The sequence below is a fragment of the Salmo trutta genome, chromosome 30 (assembly GCF_901001165.1).
Source record: "Salmo trutta chromosome 30, fSalTru1.1, whole genome shotgun sequence".
NCBI lineage: Eukaryota > Metazoa > Chordata > Actinopteri > Salmoniformes > Salmonidae > Salmo > Salmo trutta.
Window position 1 is genome coordinate 26,312,731 of NC_042986.1, and position 20,748 is coordinate 26,333,478.

Sequence of the window (20,748 nt, forward strand, 5' to 3'; positions counted from 1 at the left end):
CAGGTATTTGAATAAGGATAAGGCCAAATGTGTTTTGTTGAATTTTCTGTTTGCTCAGGCGAAGTTTGCTATTTGGCTAACAAGGAGGAACAGGGTCAAAGGTGGGGGAATAACAGACCCTTTACTATTGTTTAATGGGATGGTCTCTGCGCGCCTTAGGGTTGAGTTTGAGTTCTATAGAATGATAAAAAGTGTGGAGATGTTTCAGAAGATATGGTATGTTGAGGGTTGTCTGTATAGCTGGGGAAGATTTATTGGATATACGGTTGTAGTTATTGTGATGTGTAGTGTTTTGTATCGTGTGGTAGAGGGAAAGGTGAGTATGGTACATGTATGCAGTACAGGATATATTCTGGTGTTTTATTTTTAGGGGGGGGTGAGTTTTTTATGAAATGAGAATGTTTCATTAAAGAAAGACAAAAAGTATCTTTCTCTCTCTCTCTCTCCCCATCAGCCTACCGTGTCCAACATGTAATGTGGCATCCCCCAGCTCTAAATCTTCACCTCCTAGAACCAAACAACTTGAATTGTGTTGAAGCTATTGGATTTGGTATATTTGTATTACTATTGACTGTGGCCAGTGACACATTGCTATCGATATTTAGAGCCTGGGCTGTGGGTGAGAATGGAGAGATGTTCAGTGGGCGCACTGCAATTAGTTTGGAATTGGTTTTTATTTCAGTGCACCGGGCGCAGGCTAAATCTCAGGCCCCACACCTAAACGCCACAATTGTCACTGCAGTAAAGTGTGTGTTCAGCTGACAGGGGGAGTGAGTTACTGTGTGTGTGTGTGTGTGTGTGTGTGTGTGTGTGTGTGTGTGTGTGTGTGTGTGTGTGTGTGTGTGTGTGTGTGTGTGTGTGTGTGTGTGTGAGAGAGAGAGTGCATTTTGAGGTACTGTAGTTTCCATATTGTGTACTGTAGTTGCCGTATTGTGTGATTATTAGCTTCCTGGCTTGCCAAATGTAGTATTTTCTTTCTCAAGAGGGTTCAAAGCCACCTGTGAGAACAGAACAGTTACCTAGTGCGTAAAGCACCTCATTTAGCGTTGCAGCACTTTGTGTTTTCATTCCTCCTCCAAAGTAATAATTAATCCAGCTGAACCTGTGGCGCTAGCAAAATGTTTTCCATTTTCATTAATAGACAAGTCATTAGTACATAATGAGAGAGAATGCTGCTCTCTCCTCTCTACCCTGTGCTGTGCTGTATGTAAAGAGTGGAGCACAGAATACACAGCTGCATAACTTACTGCTAATTACTACGCTACTATGCTTTCTACTCTCCTGTTCTCTTCCTTTCTTAGAAAGAGAGAAGGCATAGGCTTTTAAAACATTTATCTTTTTGAATAATAGGTCATTGTAGGTTTTAGGGGGAGAGAGAAAAAAACAAATGTGATACCAAAAAGACATCTGTTACTAAGAGCCACTTGCTTCATTTTGTATGTGATGCTTAGAGGCAAATTGGATTGTTCCTTTAGCGTTTCCAAGGGAGACAGTTGGTTATACTTGTATTTTATACATGAGCACTGATGTGTTGCCGCTTTGTTAGACAATAGAGTGGCTATATTAAAAAGTATATTAAAAATAAAAAAATCATTCAACAATAACAGGATGATAATTACAGCACCCCTGCCTCTGCTAACAACAGTACAGCCTGACACCCATGAACACCGCACTCTCAAACGCTCCAGATTACCTCCATTCTCTGTGTGTGCTTTCAAAGAGCAAACACACTGCAAATACCATCCACTACTCTTGACACACTCCAATCCACCAAAGATTGAGGGAAAATAATGAATGTGGAAGCTGCTGAAGCAGTCACCATGTGTCTATCGGAGAACCATCGACTCTGTGGCGGTGAACTCTCATCAGCGCTGTAATTTAGAGCTTCCTGGAAAAGGTGACATCTTCCTGTTTGCGTGGGCTGCCTGCAGCCTGCTCTCTGTCAGTGGAGAATAACAGCAGCGCTGACCTTTCTCAGCAGACAAGGGGGGAAAGAGCAACATGCATTGGGTGGGATCATGACCCAACATCAGCAGCCTCTCCCTCTTGTCTTAACAAGCACACTAGCTACCGCGCCTAACACATCCAGAGACGTAGAGAGAAGACACACGCTACCTTTGTTAAAATAACTACATGAGATTGAGAATAAAAAGAGAGAGAGAGTGGGAAAACAAGTGGTCAAATGTCCTGTTATTGCCATAACAAGCATTGACATGGAGGAGAAACCTGCCTCAGCAAGCATGTAGCTGAGCTAATGAATAAACATGTAAAAAGAGAAGCAAAAGGTAAAGAGGACCTGTCTTGATACCAACAGTAATTGCCATGAGGCTGGGGGACTTACAGCAAAGTCTGTCTGCTGAAACAATCCTCCCACTATGTGCATTGACACACCCAGCCAGTGGTCTTTCACCTCAGAGACTAGCTACAACACACAAGGCAGATTTTTGGCCTTCATTAGCAAAGATGTGATTAGCATGGATGTGACATCCCAAGATCTCAATCCAGAAGGCTCGCTAATGAACTAGAACCCCTGAGTGAGGCGGTGGGATCTTCCCCCAGCAGAAGCCTGGCTAAACAGGCCTATCGTATGGCTTTGTAGGGTCTTATAGGACCAGCGATGGTCATGAGAAGCCACGACACCATCACTCAACCCTATCGCACTCATTAACTTTCAGGTCAGAGGTCAAGTGTGACCGGGGTCACCATCCGTCAATATGTGTCTTCCTGTGGGTTCATAACTGGCAGTAATGTTGTATCAACATGGCCAAGTTCACTCAGGTGGAACGAGGGTGATTAAGCAACAATAAACTGCAGTGTAGGAATTGATCCTAATTACATTAAGCTTCAATATATCAATGATGCTTAATTATCTGAGGACAGCTGCATTTGCTTATGTCCGCAGTCCTGTACATGCCCCTGACACACACACACACACACAAACACGCTTTGTCTTCCCCGATATGGTTTTCATTTGTCTTGATGAAGTGGTGATTAGCTGTGAGGATTCCTCTGTTCATGATGAGTATAAAATCAAAACCAATTTCTGTCTTTAATTAAAGTTATTCCCAGGGCAACCTCTGATAAGTCCGTAACTTAAAGAGGCCAATAGGAGACAGCTTTCCAATGCACTCTAATTCAATTACACTGTATCAGGATGTATAGGGGTACCGGTACCAACAGCAGATGGTCCTTGATCAGATATTAGAGGCTGGGCAGCCAGGTCGTATGGCCACGGGCACTCTGCCCTGCCTGGGGGGAGAATGACCCCCTCACACACACACACACACACACACACACACACACACACACACACACACACACACACACACGGCTCCAGCACCAGACGGGTGACTGTCCCAGTAACGAAATGCTATAAACATACCACCATTAAAAAGCAGCACTTTTCAATAGTCAGGGCTGTAAAGGAGAAACTTGCCCATGTTTCAGTATGGTAGCAGCTAGCAGCACTATATTATAATCAAAACACATGGAACTGGTTGCACCAGCTGCATCTCAAGTTTCCCCACTATCAACAGCATGGAGCTGGGCTGCTTCAGATAGAACCAGCTGCATTGACCACACACTGTCCTCTGGACACACACACGCATCAACAAACACATGCATGCACATATACACACACACACACACACACACACACAGACACAGACACAGATAAACGAACACACGCAGGCACACACACGCACCAACACACTTCCAGCTGCACGCTAGCTGCTGCTGCCCAGCTGTGTGCTCCTGCTGTGTGTATCGTGTGAAGCCCCAGGAAGACCCAGCTGCCCTCTCATTAAGTGCTTCTGGGAGTCAAAGACAGGAGAGGGGAATGGAGGGAGCAGAAAGGAGGGGGTGGTCACAGGAGTAGAAAGAGAAGTGGGGAGCTAGAGAGAAGGGAGCAAGGGAACATGAGAAGGAAAAGAGGGGAGAGGAGAAATCAGAGAGGAGAAGAAAGATAAATAACACGGAGGGGATGGCAAACGACAGGGAGAAAAGAGATGCAGGGAAGACGAGAGAGGGCGAAGAGTAGGAGGGAGAGAAAGAGATTCACACCCTCAGTGGTGAAAGGCTATTTTGAGGCTTCTGTCCCCTTTGGTGATGTATGCCCATAAAATGATGTCTGCAGGGCGCTCTCACTCTCATAACAAGGAGAGATAGAACCCTTCACTTCTGGACAGTCTGACTCTTTACACTCCTCCAGCAACCCTTGAAAACACAACAACCCAGCACTCCAAAGTGGCTGACTGGTGTTAGTCCTGAGAGAGATCAGTTCTCAGGGGTGTCCACAGTCTTATTTTTCTCTCACTGCTTCAATTTGATACATTCCAGCTACATCTCCATATTGCATTCCAGAGAAAGAGAGAGAGAGAGTATGCTTCTCTTGAAATGGGTTTGAAACATTATTATTCAGACCTCATGGTTTTGCTCTATGAGTTTCGGAACGACTCAGAGAAGAGATATTTGTGAGGCCACTTTTACTACACTTGAATCTAATCTCACATTCATGAACAATAACCATTTCAACAATAGCCTTGAGTAACCTACTGCAGGCAGTAAGGCAAGCCAATATAGGCCATGACTGCGTTGCAATCCTAGTTGACAGTGAATATTACTCAATTATGTTATTTATTATATTTATTTTAATTATTTTGTAGTTGTTCATAAGTAATATGCTCATTAAAATGCATAGATTTCTAGATGCATATAAATCCCTAGATGTGAATGGCTGATCAGTGTTGTAAATGTCAACACAAGTGTTCCTGTCAATGCCTGATTAGATTTTAGGTCAAGCTCAATGTTAGACCATCATCCTGTGTCGTATATCTTTCCACTATATCTTTCCAAAAGACAAGAAACAAAACATTGAACCTTCATAAACATTCATACTATTTCTGTGTCTCTCCTCTCTGAGAAAAAGGAGAACGAAAGACAAACAGAGAAAGTGGAAAAACGATATTGAGAATTACAACTTAGTCCTTTGTTTCACCACTACTTTTGGTGTCCCCGTGCATGTAATCCATATCAGGCCTGGCATTACCTGAGCTTGCATAAACCTGCTGCAGAGTAGGATAGACTGGGATCACTGTATTGACGAATAGCCTTATTTGCATAATACCCAACCACAGGAGGCTAGTAGTGGGCGTCAAAATGCCACTCACATATTCACTGGAATTTAGCCTCCAAATCAATTTAAGCCACCGGCGACACAGGCAAGAAACCAGCCAATCGATGGTCTGAGGGGAAAAAGAGCTTTACCTTTCAAACAGCTTAATATCTATCTGTATACAGGAGGCCGTCAAAGGGCTTTATTATGCAACGTATTGACGTGTGTTAAGAAGGAAAAAGTGTTTGTCATCTATCATTGTCAGCTGCTGCTGGTAAAGCAAACTATCATTACAGCACTATTTCTTTCTTCGGAAGCTTCGGAAGTCGGAAGTTCACATACACCTTTGCCAAATACATTTAAACTCAGTTTTTCACAATTCCTGACATTTAATCCTAGTAAAAATTCCCTGTTTTAGGTAAGTTAGGATCACCACTTTATTTTAAGAATGTGAAATGTCAGAAAAATAGTAGAGAGAAGGATTTATTTCAGCTTTTATTTCTTTCATCACATTCCCAGTGGGTCAGAAGTTTACATACACTCAATTAGTATTTGGTAGCATTGACTTTAAATTGTTTAACTTGGGTCAAACATTTCGGGTAGCCTTCCACAAGCTTCCCACAATTTTGGGTGAAATTTGGCCCATTCCTCCTGACAGAGCTGGTGTAACTGAGTCAGGTTTGTTGGCCTCCATGCTCACACACACTTTTTCAGTTCTGCCCACAAATTTTCTATGGGATTGAGGTCAGAGCTTTGTGATGGCCACTCCAAAACCTTGACTTTGTTGTCCTTAAGCCATTTTGCCACAATTTTGAAAGTATGCTTGGGGTCATTGCCCATTTGGAAGACCCATTTGCGACAAAGCTTTAACTTCCTGACTGATGTCTTGAGATGTTGCTTCAATATATCCACATCATTTTCCTACCTCATGATGCCATCTATTTTGTGAAGTGCACCAGTCCCTCCTGCAGCAAAGCACACCCACAACATGATGCTGTCACCCCCATGCTTCACGGTTGGGATGGTGTTCTTTGGCTTGCAAGCCTCCCCCTTTTTCCTCCAAATGTTACGATGGTCATTATGGCCAAACAGTTCTATTTTTGTTACATCAGACCAGAGGACATTTCTCCAAAAAGTACGATTTTTGTCCCCATGTGCAGTTGCAAACCGTAGTCTGGCTTTTTTATGGGGGGTTTGGAGCAGTGGCTTCTTCCTTGCTGAGCGGCCTTTCAGGTTATGTTGATATAGGACTCGTTTTACTGTGGATATAGATACTTTTGTACCTGTTTCCTCCAGCATCTTCACAGGGTCCTTTGCTGTTGTTCTGGGATTGATTTGCACCTTTCGCATTAAAGTATGTTCATCTTTAGGAGACAGAACGTGTCTCCTTCCTGAGCGGTATGATGGATGCTTGGTCCCATGGTGTTTATACTTGCGTACTATTGTTTGTACAGATGAACGTGGCGTTTGGAAATTGCTCCCAAGGATGAACAAGACTTGTGGAGGTCTACAATTTTTTTCTGAGGTCTTGACTGATTTCTTTTGATTTTCCCATGAGCAAAGAGGCACTGAGTCAAGCAAAGAGGCACTGAGTTTGAAGGTAGGCCTTGAAATACATCCACAGGTACACCTCCAATTGACTCAAATGATGTCAATTAGCCTATCAGACGTTTCTAAAGCCATGACATAATTCTCTGGAATTTTCAAGCTGTTTAAAGGCACAGTCAACTTAATGTATGTAAACTTCTGACCCACTGCAATTGTGATACAGTGAATTATAAGTGAAATAATCAGTTATTATACAATTGTTGGAAAAATTACTTGTGTCATGCACAAAGTAGATGTCCTAACCGACTTGCCAAAACTATAGTTTATTAACAAGAAATTGGTGGAGTGGTTGAAAAATGAGTTTTAATGACTTCAACCTAAGTGTATGTAAACTTCCGACTTTTTATATATATACGCTACAGTTCAAAAGTTTGGGGTCACTTAGACATTTCTTTGTTTCCATGAAAACATACATGAAATGAGTTGCAAAATGAATAGGAAATATAGTCAAGACGTTGACAAGGTTATAAATAATGATTTTTATTGAAATAATAATTGTGTCCTTCAAACTTTGCTTTCATCAAAGAATCCTCCATTTGCAGCAATTACAACCTTGCAGACCTTTGGCATTCTAGTTGTCATTTTGTTGAGGTAATCTGTAGAGATTTCACCCCATGCTTCCTGAAGCACCTCCCACAAGTTGGATTGGCTTGATGGGCACTATGTACCATACGGTTAAGCTGCTCCCACAACAGCTCAATAGGGTTGAGATCCGGTGACTGTGTTGGCCACTCCATTATAGACAGAATACCAGCTGACTGCTTCTTCCCTAAATAGTTCTTGCATAGTTTGGAGCTGTGCTTTGGGTCATTGTCCTGTTGTAGGAGGAAATTGGCTCCAATTAAGCGCCGTCCACAGGGTATGGCATATCGTTGCAAAATGGAGAGATAGCCTTCCTTCTTCAAGATCCCTTTTACCCTGTTCAAATCTCTCACATTACCACCACCAAAGTACCCCCAGACCATACATTAACATTTTAGTCATTTAGCAGACACGCTTATCCAGAGCGACTTACAGTAGTGAATGCATACATTTCATAAATTTTTTCTCCATACTGGTCCCCCCATGGGAATCGAACCCACAACCCTGGCATTGCAAACACCATGCTCTACCAACTGAGCCACACGGGACCACCATCACATTGCCTCAACCATAGTTGACAGATGGTGTCAAGCACGCCTCCAGCATCTTTTCATTTTTTCTGTCTGCGTCTCACGAATGTTCTTCTTTGTGATCCGAACACCTCAAACTTAGATTTGTCTGTCCATAACACTCCCAATCTTCCTCTGTCCAGTGTCTGTGTTCTTTTGCCCATCTTAATCTTTCCTTTTTATTGGCCAGTCTGATATATGGCTTTTGCTTTGCAACTCTGCCTAGAAGGCCAGCATCCCGGAGTCACCTCTTCACTGTTGACTCCTTGTTCTATTCTGGTTAGAGCCAATTTGCGCTGTTCTGTGAAGGGAGTAGTACACAGCGTTGTGCGAGATTTTCAGTTTCTTGGCAATTTCTCGCATGGAATAGCCTTCATTTCTCAGAACAAGTATAGACTGACGAGTTTCAGCAGAAAGTCTTTTGTTTCTGGCCATTTGGAGCCTGTAATCGAACCCACAAATGCTGATGCTCCAGATACTCAACTAGTCTAAAGAAGGCCAGTTTTATTGCTTCTTTAATTAGCACAACAGTTTTCAGCTGTGCTAACATAATTGTGAAAGGGTTTTCTAATGATCAATTAGCCTTTTAAAATGATCAACTTGGATTAGATAACACAACATGCCATTAGAACACAGGAGTGATGGTTGCTGATAATGGGCCTCTGTACGCCTATGTAGATACTCCATAAAAAATCAGCCGTTTCCAGCTACAATAGCCATTTCCAACATTAACAATATCTACACTGTATTTTTGATCAATTTGCTGTTATTTTAATGAACAAAAAATGAGCTTTTTCTTCAAAAACAAGGACATTTCTAAGTGACCACAAACTTTTGAATTGCACTCAAGGCCATAAACAAACAGGAAAACGCAAATGTTAAATGTGCAACCAGAGGAAATAAAAACGTGAGACCCCCTTTAATCCACACACAGAAACACGTACAAAGCTCGCCCTCCATTTGGCAAATCTGACCATAATTCTATCCTCCTAATTTCTGTTTACAAGCAAACACTAAGACAGGAAGCACCAGGGACTCGGTCATTTAAGAAGTGGTCAGATGACGCAGATGCTAAGCTACAGGACTGTTTTGCTAGCACAGACTGGAATTTGTTCCGGGATTCTTCTGATGGCATTGAGGAGTACACAACATCAGTCACTGGCTTCATCAATAAGTGCTTCAATGATGTTGTCCCCACATTGACCATACGTACATACCCCAACCAGAAGCCATGGATTACAGACAACATCTGCAGTGAGCTAAAGGGTAGAGCTGCCGCTTTCAAGGAGCGGGACTCTAACCCGGACGCTTATAAGAAATCCCCTCAGACGAACAATGAAACAGGCAAAGCGTCAATACTGGATGTGTCAGGGCTTGTTAGCTATAACAGACTACAAAGGAAAACACAGCCGTGAGCTGCCCAGTGACACGAGCCTACCAGACAAGCTAAATTACTTCTATGCTCGCTTCGAGGCAAGCAACACTGAAGCATGCATGAGAGCATCAGCTGTTCTGGACGACTGTGTGATTACTATCTCCGTAGCCGATGTGAGTAAGACCTTTTAACAGTTCAACAATCACAAGGCCGCAGGGCCAGACGGATTACCAGGACGTGTGCTCCGAGCATGCGCTGACCAACTGGCAAGTGTCTTCACTGACATTTTCAACCTGTCCCTGACTGAGTCTGTAATACCAACATGTTTCAAGCAGACCACCAGACCACCACGTCTGTATCCATGAAGTGCTTAAAATGGCTGGTCATGGCTCACATCAACACCATTATCCCAGAAACCCTAGTCCCGCCCCAATTTGCATACCGCCCCAACAGATCCACAGATGATGCAATCTCTATTGCACTCCACACTGCCCTTTCCCACCTGGACAAAATGAACACCTACCTGAGAATGCTATTCATTGACTACAGCTCAGCGTTCAACACCATAGTGCCCTCAAAGCTCATAAATAAGCTAAGGACCCTGGGCCACTCCCAGGTGGTAAGGGTTTGTAACAACACATCTGTCACACTGATCCTCAACACGGGGTCCTTCGGGGGTGCATGCTCAGTCCCCTCATGTACTCGCTGTTCACCCACGACTGCATGGCCAGGCACGACTCCAACACCATCATTAAGTTTGCCGATGACACAACAGTGGTATGCCTGATCATCGACAAGACAGCCTATAGGGAGGAGGTCAGAGACCTGGTTGTGTGGTGCCAGGATAACAACCTCTCCCTCAACGTGATCAAGATAAAGGAGATGATTGTGGACTACAGGAAAAGGAGGACCGTGCACATCCCCATTCTCATTGATGGGGTTGTAGTGGAGCAGGTTGAGAGCTTCAAGTTCACTGGTGTCCACATCACCAACAGACTATCATGGTTCAAACACACCAAGACAGTCGTGAAGAGGGTACAACAAAGCCTAATCCCCCTCAGGAGACTGAAAAGATTTGGCATGGGTCCTCATATCATCAAAACGTTCTACAGCTGCACCATCGAGAGCATCCTGACTGGTTGCATCATTGCCTGGTATGGCAACTGCTCGGCCTCTGACCGCAAGGCACTACAGAGGGTAGTGCGTACAGCCCAGTACATCTCTGGGGCCAAGCTTCCTGCCATCCAGGACCTCTATACTAGGCGTTGTCAGAGGAAGTCCCTAAAATATTGTCAAAGACTCCTGCCACCCTAATCATAGACTGTTCTCTCTGCTACCGCGCGGTACCGGAGTGCCAAGTCTAGGTCCAAAAGGCTTCTATACAGCTTCTACCCCCAAGCCATAATTCTCCTGAACAGCTAATCAAATTTACATTTACATATTACCTAAATTACTATCCTGTGCCCCTGCACATTGACTCTGTACCGGTACCCCCTGTTTAAAGCCTCGCTACTGTTATTTTACTGCTGCTCTTTAACTATTTGTTATTTTTACTTAACACTTATTTTTCTTAAAACTGCGTTGTTGGTTAAGGGCTTGTAAGCATTTCACTGTAAGGTGTACACCTGTTGTATTCAGCGCATGTGACAAATAAAATTTGATTTGATCTATTTTTCTCTCCTTCTCCCTCCCATCTCTCTCTCTGTGGGAATGGTAGATAAGGCCTGGGAAGGTTGTTAGGAGGGAGACAGACAGGCATGCAAGCAGCCCCCTGATAAAGGGTGCTTGCCAGAACCTCTCTATCTGGCATGCTCTCTCCCTCTCTTTTAGTTGTAATTGAAGGTGGTTGAATTTACTCTGTTGGCCTGCGTCAACAGAGTCTCATGTTCAATTATTGAGCATGACAAAATTTGTTTGAAAGGTTAGTGCTCTTTCCCATGTTTTCCTATATCCCTTTCATTGAGGGATTGGCGGGATATAACAAGCTTCAGATAGAAGTCTTACTGTTTCATTCTAGATGTGTAGACCTTTTATCAACTGCACTCATGGCTACACGGTTTCTCCAATGGAGACGGCAGAGTTGGCATGATAGGATGTGGTATGGCACCAGAACATGCCAACACCAACTGTACCAGTTTGCAGAGGATTTCCTCTCCAGCGAGGGCCATCCCACTGCTGTGAAGCTACAGTAACAGACAGTCAGACCCATGTAATAACGAGCTGGGCAATATTGGCCCAAATCCTCCTGAACACCTCACCAAACAAAAAGCAGCAAGCCGTTAACTTCCACCCAATCCCACGCCGCGCTGCTTTGATCTACACCGACGCCACAATGGAGGCCATTTTTATTATTTTTTTCTGGCAATTAGGCAAAGCAGCAGATTATCTCCCTTTCAGCCCAACCTCTCTCGCTAATCCACCCGTATTCAATTATTACAGTCCTCCCCTGTCTGCGGCTGTTTGGGCTTCTAGCTCGTCCGGCCAGTACACAAATGCGTTTAAGGATTTGGACTTCCGAGATTGCAACAGAAGAATGTATTTATTTTCACATTCCTCATGACTTTTCAAGTCTATTAAATAAAAATGAAACTTTGGGAGCTTCCAAACAGTGTTGTGGTAAATATTTTATGAGAACAATAAGGTAAATGTCCCCTCTGTTGTCGTGACACTTAAAACAAGAGTGCCTCTACAACCCTCCCACTAAAAATGTGTCATGTTTTCATCCCCAAAAGAATGTGGATTGTGTTCTCACAAAGCCAAGATGTTATTGCTTTACTTATTCAAAATCTCCACTCACAGTAACTTATATGATGCAGTTGACTGGGAATTTCATGCATTCTCTGCTCTTCACTCTCTAGGCCTCCATTTCTTTGTCTTGGTGGGATAGATCAGAAAGAATCTCCTTCTGTCAGTCTCTTCTTCTCTCTTTCTCCACCTCTCTTCCCCTCTCTCCATCTTACTCCCTCCCTCCCTCTCAGGATGGTTGAAAGGCAGCAGTACTGCGTGTGTGTGTGTGTTGAAGTGGAGTGGTTGTGCTGTTGGAGGGCTGAGATGAAAGACCCCCTGACTGTGTTCTAACGGCCCCCTTCTGTTTACCCTCCTGGGCCACGACGTTGTTCCCCTCCCAGCGAATCACTGACTGCTGCTGTCATCTCCGCCATTTGATATGTCTCAGAGACAACAGCCTGTCAACCGCTAACACACTCCTCTCTTTTCTCTCTCCCTTTCATCTACAGATTCCACCGTGTCATCTCCGAAAGGTAAAGCAACACACAATCAGTCACCTGTGTCCCTCCGCTGTTTGAGACGTGGTGTGTGTGTGTGTGTGTGTGTGTGTGTGTGTGTGTGTGCAGCAGCAGCTGTGTGTTTGTTCTCAACTACTGTTTATCATCACTTATACCTAAGGTGTTGGCGATTTGTGTCGCTGATAACATGGTTCCCATACACCCACCCATACATTATAGCCAATAGCATTGCTCCATACATTACATTAGTAATATATAATCCACACTATTTGCATCACTGATGACTCAGACTCTCTGTGACCCTCATCACTTATGGCAGTGTTCCCCAACTCCAATCCTCCAGTTCCCCCAACAGTACATATTTTTGTTGTAAACCTAGACAAGCACACATCATTCAACTCATCGAGGGCTTAGTTGACAAGTTGAATCAGGTGTGCTTCTCTAGGGTTACAACACAAATGTGTGCTGTTGAGGGTACTGGAGGACTGGAGTTGGGAAACACTGGGTCATAGCATGTACTGTAGGTAAAGCCTTGTGTATGTTAATGTGTGGGTGGACAGCAGAGAGAGTGATTGTGTTTCTCAGTATACCTGGGAGGTGGGGTAGGGTTGGTTGGTGGGAGGGGCAGGGCTGTCTGTCGGGCTGTTTTGATGGGGGGGATAATGATCAGAGTAGAAGCTGACATTGTGAATAGCTCCGGGGGGCTCGTTCTGAGTGGCAGCACGGTGCAGGTATATGCATCAGGACGTTTCATCCCTTTACTCTGTGTAATGAAGATGACGGCGGGGGGGCGTGTCATAGCCCACATCCTGTGTTATTGCACCGGTGGAGAGGACAATATACAATCAGTCGTGCTACTTTACAGTAATGAAGATATTGTTGTTTTTACTGCAGTAGTGTGGAGGGAGGCAGCATCTTTTTTTCCTCAAGAGGGAATATTGTCTTGGTAACTCCTTAACATATTGTGACACACACTGACTAAGTATACTCACACATACCGTACACTGCGTCTACTGTACATAGCCATATCGGCAATGTGCTTGATACCCTCACAAAATGCACGTGTTTGATACACACACAGTAACACACACGTGCACACACACGCACACATTCACACACTGGTTTTCTTTGTATGTGTGTGCTTTGTGCATGTGAGTCTATGCATGTGTGTGTCGGCATTTGTGTGTGTTCGTGCGTGCGAGTCTGAACGTGTGTGTGTGTGGGAGAGTCTGCACACGTGTGTGTTGTCAGGCGGCTCTATAAAGCTAAGTGACATGTGGTGCGGCTGCACTGTGTAGTCTGATGAATGTTGAGTAGGAACAGAGGCTGGTGTGGTGTACATCATCTCTCTCTGCTGAAGGAGAGACACATAAATAAGGCCATCCACTGCACCCTGTGTGTGTCCCTGTGTGTGTGTGTGTTTGTGTGTGGCATACAGGCAGATACACGCCTTATTTTAACACACTCCCCTTGTCCCTCAAACATTTACCCAGCGCACTCAAATACCCACACATAGCTGTATAGAGGGATGGGTAACTATTCATTCACACACAGTGAGTTATGGAGGGATTTACAGATATGACAACACCATCGGTACTGAGGAGCCTTTGGGCCTTGAACTGAGGATAAGACATAGGGTCTCATATCTCTCTCTCTCCTATCGTCTTCTCTCCTTGTCTCTCGCTCCTGTGTATGTGTGTGTTATACCCCTGTAAGGGGGAAATATAGAAATAAATCACACAGAGGTTTAACTTCGGCTTCAAGTGACTTGTAATGAGTGAGCTGGGAAGCCCTGTGCGCCCTTATAGGAATTCTTAGGTATAACCAGTCAGATCAAACAGACGTCACTAGAGCACACAGATGGTATTATTAACATTAAGATAACTGAATAGCTTATTGGTACACATTATAATGCTGTATTATTATATTGTTATTATTAAGGGACATTTCATTATATCACGTGTGAGCATGTGTGTTGGCAGTGTCAACCACTCATCAACCCTGCCCCCTCCTGAGTGGCAAAGTTACAGTTTTGACTTACATCTTCCTGAAAATCTATGGGAAGACTTGAAAATTGCTGTCTAGCCGTGATCCACAACATTTTGACAGGGCTTGAAGAATTTTGAAAAGAATAATGGGCAAATCAAATCAAACTTTATTTGCCACATGCACCCAATACAACAAGTGTAGACTTTACCGTGAAATGCTTCCTTACAAGCCCTTAACCTCTACGGGCCACGGGGGCAGTATTGAGAATTTTGAAAAAAATATGTGCCCATTTTTAACTGCCTCCTACACCAACTCAGAAGCTAGGATATGCATATTATTAACACATTCGGATAGAAAACACTCTGAATTTTCTAAAACAGTTTGAATGGTGTCTGTAAGTATAACAAAACTCATATTGCAGGCAAAAACCTGTGAAAAATATATTTAAAAAAATGAGAATTTTGTGACTGTACTATTTAGTGTCATTGTTTTAAAGATACCACAGTGAGAAAGGATTCAGTTCGCAACTCCTACGGCTTCCACTAGATGTCAACGATCTTTAGAAAGTTGTTTGAAGCATCTGTGATGAATACAGACCGAATTAGAAAGCTTACAAGTTGACACGTCATCACTTCATTTTTTGCGCCTGCGCATGAATCTGAGAAGAGTGTCTTTGTCATAATCGTTTATTCTAGACACTTGATAGGTTGTGTGAAAATATTACTGATGTTTACTGATGTTTCACGTTAAAAATGGACCAAAAGATTAATGCTAAACAACGTTTGACATGTTTGAACAAACATAAATAGATTATTTACTAGGTTTTTTTTAGCTTTTCGGCGTGACTTTACACTGCCCACCTCATTTTGTGGGAGCCTACTGAACGCTAACTATTTGGACATAAATTATGAACTTTGTCAAAAGAAGCCACATTTGTTCTGGACCTGGGATCTCTGGCAGCGCCTTCTGATGGAGATAATCAAAGGTAAGGGGATATTTAGAATGTTATTATCGATATTAGATGATGCTAATGCTAACGGTTTAGCTTAGCTTAGCTTATAGCTTAGCTTATGTTGTTAGCATAGTACCCAGTTTATAGCAAAATGTGATTTCCCAGTAAAGTTATTTTGAGATCTGGCCATTCGGTAGCAATTACGAGATGATAATATATTATTCTTTGAATGACAATATTATAATTTACCAATGTTTTCGAATAGTAATTCCGTGATTTGTAATGCTGGATTCACTGGGAGCATTCGAGCCGAAAAAAATTCTGAATTTCACCGCGACTGTAAATGCTGTTTTTGGATATAAATATGAACTTGATGGAACTAAAAATGCATGTATTGTCTAACATAATGTCCTATGAGTGTCATCTGATGCAGATTGTCAAAGGTAAGTGCATAATTCTAGCTAGTTTTCTGTCTGTTGATGCCCTTCTTTGAATTGGCTAAACATTACACGCAGCTATTGTCAATGTACTCTCCTCACATAACCTAACTTTATGCATTCTCCGTAAAGCCTCTGAAAATCGGACAGCGTGGTTAGATTTAGGAGATATATCTTTCAAATGGAGGAAAATAGTTGATTATTTGATTATTTGAAATGATTACTCTTGCAGTTTTGAATTCCCCGCCATGGTCACATGACAATGAATCCCAATACCGGGATAAGATCCTGCCCCTGGCCTCAACAGTGCAGTTCAAGAAGAAGAAAATATTTACCAAGTAGGCTAAAATAAAAAGTAACACAATATGAATAACAATAACGAGGCTATAAACAGGGGGCACCGGTACCGAGTCAGTGTGCAGGGGTGCAGGCTAGTTGAGGTAATCTGTACATGTAGGTGGGGGTGAACAAACAGCGAGTAGCGGCATTAAACAAGAAGGGGGGGGTGTCAATTTTAAATTGCCCGGTGGCGATTTTGATGAATTGTTCAGCAGTCTAATGGCTTCGGGGTAGAAGCTGGTGAGGAGCCTTTTGGTTGGCGCTTGGCGGTACCGCTTGCCGTGCGGTAGCAGAGAAAACAGTCTACAACTTGGGTGACTGGAGTCTCTAACAACTTTATGGGCTTTGCTCTGATACCGCCTATTATATCGCACTACCCTCTGTAGCGCCTTACGGTCAGATGCCGAGCAGTTGCCATACCAGCCGGTGATACAACCGGTCAGGATGCTCTCGATGGGATGGTGCAGCTGTAGAACCTTTTGAGGATCTGGAGGCCCATGCCAAATCTTTTCAGTCTCCTGAGGGGGAAAAGGTTTTGTCATGCCCTCTTCACGACTGTCTTGGTATGTTTGGACCATGATAGTTTGTTGGTGATGTGGACACCAAGGAACTTTAAACTCTCGACCCGCTCCACTACAGTCCCGTCGATGTTAATGGGGGCCTGTTCGGCCTGCCTTTTCTTGTAGTCCACGATCAGCTTCTTTGTCTTGCTCACATTGAGGGAGAGGTTGTTGTCCTGGCACCACACTGCCAGTTCTCTGACCTCCTCCCTATAGGCCGTCTCATCATTGTCGGTGATTAGGCCTCCCACTGTTGTGTCATCTGCAAACTTAATGAGGGTGTTGGAGTCGTGTTTGGCCATGCAGTCGTGGGTGAACAGAGAATACAGGAGGGAACTAAGCACACACCCCTGAAGGGCCCCAGTGTTAAGGATCAGCGTGGCAGACGTGTTGATGCCTACTCTTACCACCTAGGGGTGGCCCGTCAGGAAGTCCAGGATCCAGTTGCAGAGGGAGGTGTTTAGTCCCAGAGTCCTTAGCTTAGTGTGTCACGCCCTGACCTTAGAGATCCCTTTTATTCTCTATTTGGTTAGGTCAGGATGTGACTAGGGTGGGAAATCTATGTTTTCTATTTCTTTGTTGGCCGGGTATGGTTCTCAATCAGAGGCAGCTGTCTATCGTTGTCTCTGATTGGGGATCATACTTAGGCAGCCTTTTTTCCCACCTTTGTTTGTGGGATCTTGATTTTGTATTGCTGCTGTGTAGCCTGCAGAACTTTACATTCGTTTTTGTATTTTGTTGTTTTGACGGTGTTCATTTTAAAATAAAGTAAAATGTTGACCAACCACGCTACACCTTGGTCTCATTCCAACAACGAGCGTAACATAGTGATGGTGTTGAATGCTGAGCTGTAGTCGATGAACAGCATTCTCACATAGGTGGTCCTTTTGTCCAGGTGAGAAAGGGCAGTGTGGAGTGCGATTGAGATTGCGTCATCTGTGGATCTGTTGGGGCGGTATGCGAATTGGAGTGGGTCTAGGGTGTCCAGGAGGATGCTGTTGACGTGAGCCATGACCAGCCTTTCAAAGCACTTCATGGCTACCGACGTGAGTGCCACAGGGCAGTAATCATTTAGGCAGGTTACCTTCACTTCCTTGGGCACAGGGACTATGGTGGTCTGCTTGAAACATGTATGTATTACAGACTCGGTCAGGGAGATGTTAAAAATGTCAGTGAAGACACTTGAAAGTTGGTCCAAGCATGCTTTGAATACACGTCCTGGTAATCCGTCTGGCCCAGCGGCTTTGTGAATGTTGACCTGTTTAAAGGTTTTGTTCACATCGGCTACCGAGAGCGTTATCACACAGTCATCCAGAACAGCTAGTGCTCTCATGCATGCTTCAGTGTTGCTTGTCTCGAAGCGAGCACAAAATGCATTTGGCTCATCTGGTAGGCTCGCGTCACTGAGCAGCTCGCGTCTGGGTGGTGTATTCCTCAATGCCATTTGAAGAATCCCGGAACATATTCCAGTCTGTGCTCGCAAAACAGTCCTGTAGTGTAGCATACGCGTCATCTGACCACTTCCGTATTGAGCCAGTCACTGGTACCTCCTGCTTTAGTTTTTGCTTGTCAGCAGGAATCAGGAGGATCGAATTGTGGTCAGATTTGCCTGCCGGTGAAAGCAGGCAAATGAAAGCAGGCAGGCAAATCCTATCCTTCTCGTCCGACTCGTTAAAGGAAAAAGTTTCTTCCAGTCCGCAGTGAGGAATCGCTTTTCTGATGTCCAGAAGCTATTGTCGATCATAAGAGACAGTAGCAGCAACATTATGTACACAATAAGTTCAAAAAATAAGTTACACAAAACGCAAAAAAAAACACAAAATTGCACAATTGGTTGGGAGAATGTAATACGTCAGCCATGTTCTTCGGCGCCATCTTTTCATATTGCACAGTCCAGGTGTGCAAAGCTCTTATAGACTTACCCAAGTAGACAGCTACAATCAATGCCAATATCTGTTGACTCAGTGAGCTGAATACTTATGCAACGACTATATTTTAGTTATTACATTTGAGTATTTTGTATTACTGAGTATTTTGTGTAGATTGATTTTTGTCCACTTTGTAACACAAAAAAATGGGAAGAAATCCAATGTGTCTTAATACTTTTGCAAGGCAGTGTAGCTTAAACAGAAGAAGCCTTGTTGTCTCACAAGAACAGAAGTCTATTGTCCCTAGCAGTGTGTGCTATTTCAGTATTTGAATGACCTCTACACTTCGTTCACTAGGACCATGTTAGACAGGCCCCTCATTATAGTCCAAGCTTCAACCTCAGCTCACCTCGACACACTCAGCACCTCGACACACTCAGCATCTCAACAGCCTTTCTCTGACATTTCTCTCTATATCTTATCTCTCCTTTTCTATCGTACTCTCTCTCTATCTCTGTCTCCCCACACTATCTCTATTTATTGCTTGCTCTCTTTCACTCTCTCTCTCTCTGTCTCCATTTCCCCTCTCTTTCTTGCTGCCAAATTAAGTATATTTATGGCACCTGTGCTGGAAAAACAGTCTCCAGGAGATGTTCCTCTAATTTCATTTTCAAAATGCCAGTGATAAATTTATCAAATGGGCCGAATCGAATCGGAGACTCAAGCAGGCCCATCAGTCATGGCCCGTCCTCGGGGAGCTGTGGGCATAGTTAAACTGGCCAAAACCCTACACTGGCAGGAGAAAAAGAAGGAGTGAGGGAGGGAGAGATAGAGAAGGAGAGAGCGATAGGGAGAGGTGGTGGCAGGAGGAGAGGGGGAGTGTAAGAAGGGAAAGGGAGAACGATGCTGTAGAGAACAAAAAAAGAGGAATGACTCTACGTCACTAACTCGCCATCAACAAAATGGCTTTGCATTCACTTTTTTGCAGAAATGTACATTTACAGAACTCTCTGGGGAATATAAGGGCTTGTTCCTCTGTTTGTGCGTGTTTGTGTGTGTCCGTGCTTGCATGCATGTATGTATTTCTGTGTTTCTGCACACATTTGTGTCTGTTTGAACTGCAGAGGTCAAAGCTAATTCTCCAACACAGCAAAGCCTCACGGGGGAAGCCGGGCTAAGTACTCAGTCTGCCGATGGACCAGTGTGATAATTGATTAATCACAACAGAAGTTAATTGATTCTGCTGCTCATCGCTCTGCTGCAGAAAGCCTCCTTCATTCAAACAGCACACAGAGTTTTATCCCTCCCTGGCCTCACTGGCCTCTGAGAGCTGAAGGTTCACACGCTCCATGCCCTCTTTATACCTCTCTGTCACTTTCTCTTCCTTCACTACCCCACTCTCACACTTCAAACTTCCTTCTCTCTCTCTCTCTCTCTCTCTCTCTCTTCCTTCACCCCACTATAGTCTCTTCCTTATCTTTCACATCCCCTCAGACTCTTTAGCTCCTTTTGTCTTCTCTTCTTTCTTTGTTTGTTTCCCCTCTCGATCCTCCTCCTCCCCCTCTCGTTCTCAGTGCATTTATCTTTGTCTGTGTCTCTGTGCGGGCTAAGCTAGGCGTGAACATGGTAAAGCAGCTTAGCACTAACAGGGCTAATGAAGCCAGGGCCCCGGGTCCCTGTAAAGGAGATCAATGCTCCTACTCTGCCGGCTCTGTGGAGCCTGTCAGCATTTAATGATTAGACAAAACAGTCATGCGGCCCGCAAACTAGCAGACAGACACTCTGATATGTGGTAATACTACAATGCTACCAAACACATGCCCATGTATGTGGGTAGGCAGACAGTCAGGCACGTACGCACACACACACAAGCACACACACACCCTCCACCCACTCTCAGCCGAGCACCCAGCACCCCAGTCTGTTCTGATTGATGATTCCAACATGGCATCAAGGAGAGATTTGAGACAAAACTAATGACAGAGAGATTTACAGAGAGAGAGAGAGAGAGAGAGAGAGAGCCCACTGGGCACAGACTAGTTGAATCAACGTTGTTTCCACGTGGAATAGAGGTTGAATTGACGGTGCTCTGTTTACTGTGTTCTGCTCAG

The 20,748-nt window shown here is 44.0% G+C and overlaps 1 protein-coding gene across 1 annotated transcript in view; it reads left to right on the top strand.

Annotated features, from left to right (window-relative positions):
* Positions 1-20,748, top strand: part of LOC115168377 (cadherin-4-like) — a 559,301-nt gene that overhangs the window by 207,643 nt on the left and 330,910 nt on the right. Inside the window, exon 3 of the mRNA XM_029723578.1 lies at positions 12,484-12,507. Within this exon, the coding sequence (XP_029579438.1) occupies positions 12,484-12,507 (24 nt within the window). The remainder of the gene's footprint in view (positions 1-12,483; positions 12,508-20,748) is intronic.